The 7,772-nt window shown below is 41.3% G+C and overlaps 1 protein-coding gene across 1 annotated transcript; it reads right to left on the bottom strand.

Moving 5' to 3' along the window:
- Positions 1 to 1,175: 1,175 nt before the first annotated feature.
- LOC149215455 (major pollen allergen Bet v 1-G-like) lies at positions 1,176 to 2,008 on the bottom strand. Its single transcript, XM_089389720.1, has 3 exons — positions 1,724 to 2,008; positions 1,408 to 1,466; positions 1,176 to 1,247 (listed from the first exon to the last, which is right to left on the bottom strand). The coding sequence occupies exons 1-3, from the start codon at positions 1,908 to 1,910 to the stop codon at positions 1,176 to 1,178; spliced, it is 318 nt and encodes a 105-aa protein (XP_089245846.1). The 5' UTR covers positions 1,911 to 2,008.
- Positions 2,009 to 7,772: the final 5,764 nt, after the last annotated feature.

Below are 7,772 nucleotides of genomic sequence, written 5' to 3'. Positions count from 1 at the left end.
GAATTTGATAACCGTCCCTGCAAGTTGTAATTACGATCCTGAAATAAAGAAGAAAAAAAAGAAAACCATAATTGATTAGGGTCTAAGAATAATAACTGAAAGGAGACATGGTATCGAACTAGGTCTTCTTCAAGAGAAAGAGAACTTAAAATAGATAACAATACTCACTTACCAAATTGAACGATCGATAGACTAATAGAACAGTGAAACATAAACAAGAAACTACAACCCAAATTTCTAAACAGCGTTGGAAGCGAACCTTCAGCATCAAAGTCCTTCAACATAAAGATTCTTTGTGCTTATACTACAGGCCATAAATTTTATTTGTATACAAAGAAAATTTGACAAAAATAATCATTGTGTTAATGAATAAGGACAATTCCGCCTCAAACAATCAAATTCATAATAACTTACTAGTTAATGGTGTACGAGGAGTCATGTGAAGGTAAACATAAATCTTGTGAATGGACTATAAGAATCATTGGCTTATGATATAATCATTCTTTTATGGTGTAGGAATTATTTGGTTGAAAGACTTCATAATCATTGAAAGACTTTGGTTGAGGGTCTTATATTTGGTTTTTCTTACACGTTGGCTTACATTATTTTGGACGAAATCTATTCCATCGGGATCATAGATTGGGGTACAGTAGATTGTGTCGATTCCAGGAATTGACGGGGTGGAGGGTCGAGCAACGATGGAAAACTAATTCACGTAAAAGAGGTCTTCGTTCTGGAGAGCTGCGCGGCAGCGCCACCCCCGGGCCGCCCCGCCCGACCGACCGGCGGCGGGTCGATTCCCGGAATCGACCCGCCGCCGGTCGGGCGGGGCAGGGCGGCCCCGGGGTGGTGCTGCGTAACATGTACAGGCGAAAGGGTCGATTCTGGGAATCGACGGGGCGGCAACCAACATCCCCTCTCAATCTGATCACACATACAATACAAATTCAGTGTCTGCAAATGCTTCTGATGCTTATATGGCCCCTCATGAGTCTGCCAAGCCATCGGAGGTCCTGCCTGAAGGGTACCTGCGGGCACATAATGACATATTTTCTGCCATGATTACTGCAGAAAACCAGCACTCTTGCGTTCAGGATGTAGTGGATTTGAAGCCTGAGCAAAATAATGAGTTTGAAATTGCTGCAGACCCCACCAACAACCAGCTAATTTCTTGTTCACGGCTGTGGACTGATCCTACTTCTACTCACACGAGCAACAGCATTTCTCAGGCTTTTACATTCCCAGGTCTGCAAGCGCAAGAATATTCTTATAAATCTGCAAATTCCTCGAGATGTGATAAATTAGTAGACCCGTGGAATACATTACAATCTCATGAAATGCATTGCTCTGTCAATAACTCTCTTGGTTGTTCCATCACTGTTCCATCCTTGTTCTCATGAAATGCACCAACTTCTCTTCGTCAATTTCATCCACTCTATCCTTGACGTAGCTGAACTCCTTGATGGCTGCCACACGAAAATGGAAAACAATATAATTATGGGCAATGCATTGAAAATTTATCCAACACCATCCGTGTCAGGTACGCTATTTCATTGGAGTAAATAATTAGAAACGCAAGTATAAGGATCTATACGTAAGTTTCGTTCAGATAAATTGTTGTTGTGAATGTGGTTTGGCATTTGCCTACATCGATCTGAACCAGTGCGCAGTTAAAATTCGTTACAGGAGGAAGAAATGATAACAAGGTTAATGAGGATAGTACCTTCTGGAGTGAAGTTGAATTGTTTGATGGTGCCCACGCCTCCATCTCCTTCCAGGATGGTGACAGAAGAGAAAATGTGCGGCAAAACCTCTGGGAGGAAGTTATGACTCTCTTTCACCGTCGCATTCCAAAATCTCTTTGCCTCCACCTGAGATACACGTTCAGTTGTTGTAGTCCCAGTCACCATCTTGACTAAATACCTATTGAGTTCTGTCAACAAAACCAAGTATAAGCGGTTTATTGGAGAATATGAAGGAGGTTGCTATTTATAGGTGATACCGGCTTATAATCAGTCTGTAAATTTTTTCGATATTCATTCAAGCCATTGATGCGATCTTGACTGACTTTGTCGTTTAGTATTCGAGCTTCTAGGAATTCCTATATGGGAAGGTGCTATCTGACCAAGCATTATTGATTCCCGTGTTTGGGAAGTTTAAGTACGCACTTGTCTCCTCCGAATGATTTACCCATGTGAATAAATCATAATAGAATTCTGAGTCCCAACAAATTAGATTTTATGTACCACATCGCTCAATGAAGAAGGCCACATGTATCCCTCGCAACACTTACATCAACAGAATCGCTTTGTTATTATTTATTAAAATGTAAATAGAATTACGTTTTTCTTTTTTCCTTTTCATGAAAGACGGTAACACGACAAACTCGGGAATCTTACGGATTATGGTGACGAAGCCGATAGAAGAAGCACTTCTTCTCGAGAAGTGCTTCTGATGTGAAAAAGGTCAAAAACTGCTAATATCATTTCACTATCCAATAATTGGGTCATGGTTTTCTTTTCCTTTTACACATAAAATGGAAAACGAAACGGATTTTGTTTCAATAACTATGATAACAACACAACCTCCTTCCAGTCTTTACGCAACACATTGCAGAGAATTATTAAATCTCCTCACCAACCAAATGACTGCTTCACCAGTCTTCAAACACATGGTTTCATCCCAAAGCTTCCCATGCTCGTTCAAGACACAGGTCTTGAATGTTTCGTGCTCATCAGAGATTCTGAGGACAAGATTGTCGTGAAACTGACATGAGATGAGACATGAAACAATATATTTTGTATGAAAAAGGCTCAGTGAACAAGGAAACTTGAGAAGTAAACAATTTAGTAACAAAATAAAATTGCGTTCCATCCAACTGATTTGCAGTTACACATCGAACAAACAACTCATGCCCATTGCTTGCATGACCTGCATGTTCCTTTGCAAATATGCACACATTCGAGCCTGAGAACTTCACTATCTACCTTTGCAGTTCATTCTGAACACCATGTTTGAGCTGTGGATGAAATTCAAAGCGCCAATGCAGATTGCACTGGCATTTTGCCTTACACTATGCTTAGTTGGAGTACCAGATATTCAACAAAAAAATGATAACTTGCGTGCGATTCAACCTCCTTGACACACACAAGCATTGTTCAACAACGTGTTGTCTTACACAGAGTTCTTACACACCCAGGATTCTCATCCTTTTCAAAACATGGGTTCTCCTTCGACAGCAACACTCCAAACATTTTGTAGTGTTGCATTTCATGAGAACAAGGATGGAACAGTGATGGAACAACCAAGAGAGTTATTGACAGAGCAATGCATTTCATGAGATTGTAATGTATTCCACGGGTCTACTAATTTATCACATCTCGAGGAATTTGCAGATTTATAAGAATATTCTTGCGCTTGCAGACCTGGGAATGTAAAAGCCTGAGAAATGCTGTTGCTCGTGTGAGTAGAAGTAGGATCAGTCCACAGCCGTGAACAAGAAATTAGCTGGTTGTTGGTGGGGTCTGCAGCAATTTCAAACTCATTATTTTGCTCAGGCTTCAAATCCACTACATCCTGAACGCAAGAGTGCTGGTTTTCTGCAGTAATCATGGCAGAAAATATGTCATCATGTGCCCGCAGGTACCCTTCAGGCAGGACCTCCGATGGCTTGGCAGACTCATGAGGTGCCATATAAGCATCAGAAGCATTTGCAGACACTGAATTTGTATTGTATGTGTGATCAGATTGAGAGGGGATGTTGGTTGCCGCCCCGTCGATTCCCGGAATCGACCCTTTCGCCTGTACATGTTACGCAGCACCACCCCGGGGCCGCCCCGCCCCGCCCGACCGGCGGCGGGTCGATTCCGGGAATCGACCCGCCGCCGGTCGGGCGGGGCGGGGCGGCCCGGGGGTGGCGCTGCCGCGCAGCTCTCCAGAACGAAGACCTCTTTTACGTGAATTAGTTTTCCATCGTTGCTCGACCCTCCGCCCCGTCGATTCCCGGAATCGACACAATCTACTGTACCCCAATCTATGATCCCGATGGAATAGATTTCGTCCAAAATAATGTAAGCCAACGTGTAAGAAAAACCAAATATAAGACCCTCAACCAAAGTCTTTCAATGATTATGAAGTCTTTCAACCAAATAATTCCTACACCATAAAAGAATGATTATATCATAAGCCAATGATTCTTATAGTCCATTCACAAGATTTATGTTTACCTTCACATGACTCCTCGTACACCATTAACTAGTAAGTTATTATGAATATGATTGTTTGAGGTGTTGGGTAATTTTGGATGGGGAGAAAATACCAAAACCAAATTTCAAACACACACACAGAGACAATGCTCTGTTTTACTTTACTCCAGGATCTTTTTGTGCACAGGAAGACTCAAAAAAAAATTTTACTGAGAGACAGAGTATTTCACCATAAAAAAAACTTTCTATTCATTAAAACCTGATACAAAGATTTACCACTGTAAAATCATTTTCATATTCACTGCTGTAAAAAAAAACACTTACTGCTGTAACAAAAGTTTACATGAGCTTACTGCTGTAAAACAAAATTTACATTCACTGGTGTAAAAACAACTTAGGCTCCACCATTTTCTTTATGCACTGCTTGTGCAAAACCACACATGGTTTTTGCTATTCCAGAAATTACATCACCTGGTTCTTCTCATTTTACACACTGCTGTGTGTATATCTTTTACTGCCCCATCATTCTTTTTACGTTGCTGTAGAAAAACACTCTATTCTTCAATTGCTAAAACGAAGCATTACATTCCAAAATCTAAATAGCACTGTTGTGCATTTTTCAAAGACAATCGCACTCTCGTGCGTAACCACCACACTCACAACAAAAAAAACTTACATAAAACTACTTAAAAAAATATCGTGCGCATGCACCTTATGTATAAACTACAACACACAAAACCATTTTAACATATGACGTGTATATAAAAAAAACGTATGACATATGGGACATATGCCCATAATAGAAATTAAAGACATGCCCATATCTATATTAAAAGCCTTCACCATAATATTAAAGCCCGCCACCAAACACACTACGACAAACATTAAAATCATAAATTCCTCCTACGGCGGTCAACGCAAACGAGACTTCCACTTCACTCAAAATCTGACTTGTCGGGGGCCCGTGCACCTTCCGGAGATCGACGGCGGAGAACACGCAGGGAGATCGGACGGTGGAGAGGATATCGGAAGGCAGATTTCCACCGAGCTTTAACTTCCGATGGCTTTCGTTTGCTGATGTCATGCGGGTGACACGCGTCGCCTCCAAATCGCATCGGAGCAACGAGTACGGAAACTGCTTTTTGTTTGATAGCGGTGCGATATCCCTTGGCGGTTTTAAGGTTCTGTTCGGTGGTTTCGTGCGCGTTGAAATTACATTTTCAACACTCCCCTTTAATTTCAACTGCTAGGCATTCAGTCATACCCAAACACTTCCTCAAAAATTCAAAGCTCTTCTGATCCAATGGCTTTGTCAAGATGTCTGCTACCTGTTCTTGAGTCCTGCAGTGTTCTAGGACAATTTCTCCATTGTTCACCAATTCTCTGATGTAGTGAAACCTTGTATCAATGTGCTTCGTTCTCTTGTGAAACACTGAATTCTTTGACAATGCAATAGCTGAGCTATTGTCACAAAATATCACTGTCGCTTTTGCCTGCTCTTGGCCTAAGCTTCTCAACATTCTTCTCATCCACACTGCTTGACATGCTGCTGCTGTGGCTGCCACATATTCAGCCTCTGCTGTAGACAATGCTACAATGGACTGCTTCTTAGAAGCCCATGAAATGGCTCCTGAACCCATATTAAAAACATAACCGGAAGTGCTCTTCCGATCATCTACACTTCCAGCCCAATCACTGTCAGTGTATCCAACCAAATCTGAATGTTCTGAGGTATTATATAAAATTCCAAACATTTTGGTACCTTTGACATACCTCAAAATTCTCTTTGCTGCCTGCCAATGTGCCTCCTTTGGCCTCTCCATGAATCTGGAAATCAAACTAACAGCATACATTAGATCAGGCCTAGTTGCTGTTAAATACATAAGGCTGCCTACAATACTTTTGTATAGGCTAGGATCAAAATCCTTGCTGCTGTCCTCTCTGCTGAGCTTTAATCCCATCACTGTGGGAGTGATTGCTGCCTTGCATTCTTCCATCTTAAATCTGCTCAAAATTTGATTTACATATCTTGCTTGAGATATAAAAATTCCTTTTTCATTTTGATCTACTTCTATGCCTAAGAAGTATCTCAACAAACCCATGTTAGTCATTTCAAATTCATCCTTCATGACTGATTTAAAATTCTCAATAAGACAAATATCATTTCCAGTGAAAATAACATCATCTACATACAAGACAACAATTAAAATTTTACCATCCTTTTCCTTGATGTAGACTGTGGGTTCTCCTTCACATTTGTCAAATTCATTATCCAATAGATATGAGTCTATCCTGCTGTACCATGCTCTTGCCGCTTGCTTCAGCCCATAAAGAGCCTTCTTCAATTTGCACACTTTGTGCTCTTCACCTTTCTTCTCATATCCGAGAGGCTGTTCCACATAGACCTCTTCCATTAACACTCCATTTAGGAATGCTGATTTCACATCCATTTGGTAGACTTTCCATTTGTTTTGTGCTGCTATGGACAGCACTGCTCTCACGGTTTCCATCCTTGCAACCGGTGCGAAAGTCTCCTCATAATCTCTCCCATACTGCTGCTTGTAGCCTTTGACAACCAGCCTTGCCTTGTGCCTTTCAATCTTGCCTTCAGCATTGCTTTTGGTCTTGTAGACCCATTTCACACCAATGACTTCTTTGCCTTTTGGTAGCTCAACCAAATCCCATGTTTTGTTTCTCTCTATGGCATTCATCTCCTCATCCATAGCTTCTATCCATTTCCTATCTTTAATTGCTTCCTCGAAATGAATAGGATCATCAACATGACAATATAATGCAAACAAGGAATTCATTCCTTCATCATAAATGTCACTTAGATTTCTAAACTTCTTACCTCGTTCACTTGGTGTGCAAGTGCTTGAAGATGCACTTGAATTTCCTCCTTGTGGTGTACTTGGAGAAGCACTCTCATTGATCCTCAATGGTGTACCTTGCTGTCCTTGTGTTGTCCTCAATGGTGTCCCTTGCTGTCCTTGTGTTGGCGCTGCTGTTTGGGGATTCATTTCAACCACTTCCTCTTCATCTTCATCATGAGACAAACAGCTCTTGACATTCACTGTTTTCTCTATGCTTCCATCCCAAGCTTCCTCTTCAATGAATTGAACATCCCTGCTGACAAAGAACTTCTTGGTAGATGGAATGTACAGCCTATAGGCTTTGGATTCATCACTGTATCCAATGAAGATGCATTTCTCCCCTTTGCTGTCCAACTTCCTCCTTAGCTGATCTGGTATGTGTGCATAGGCCACACACCCAAAAACTCTCATGTGGGTGACTCCTTGCTTTCTCCCACTCCATGCCTCTTCTGGCACTTTGTTCATGACTGCTTTTGTAGGACACCTGTTCAAAATATACACTGCACAATGTACAGCTTCAGCCCAATACTCATTTGGCAAATGCTTTGCCTTCAGCATGCTCCTCGCCATATCCATGATGGTTCTGTTTTTCCTTTCAGCAACTCCATTTTGCTGCGGAGTGTACCTTGCTGTAAACTGTTTATGAATTCCATTTTCTCTACAAAATCTTAGGAATTCCTTGGAGATATACTCA

Source organism: Pinus tabuliformis, chromosome 1_1 (genome assembly GCF_031772625.1).
Source record: "Pinus tabuliformis cultivar Carrire ecotype Pingquan chromosome 1_1, CPIR1, whole genome shotgun sequence".
Classification (NCBI taxonomy): domain Eukaryota; kingdom Viridiplantae; phylum Streptophyta; class Pinopsida; order Pinales; family Pinaceae; genus Pinus; species Pinus tabuliformis.
Note: the sequence above shows the minus strand (reverse complement) of the source record. Positions and strands in the feature narration are given on the sequence as shown.

Bases quoted from the DNA above. Each gene is read 5' to 3' on its own strand.
- LOC149215455 (XM_089389720.1), bottom strand. From the start codon at position 1,910: ATGGTGACTGGGACTACAACAACTGAACGTGTATCTCAGGTGGAGGCA. The intron at 1,467-1,723 runs GTACTATCCTCA...TTCGTGTGGCAG, and splicing joins ATTCAACTTCACTCCAGAAG to CCATCAAGGAGTTCAGCTAC. The intron at 1,248-1,407 runs GTGCATTTCATG...TTGCGCTTGCAG, and splicing joins AAATTGACGAAGAGAAGTTG to ACCTGGGAATGTAAAAGCCT.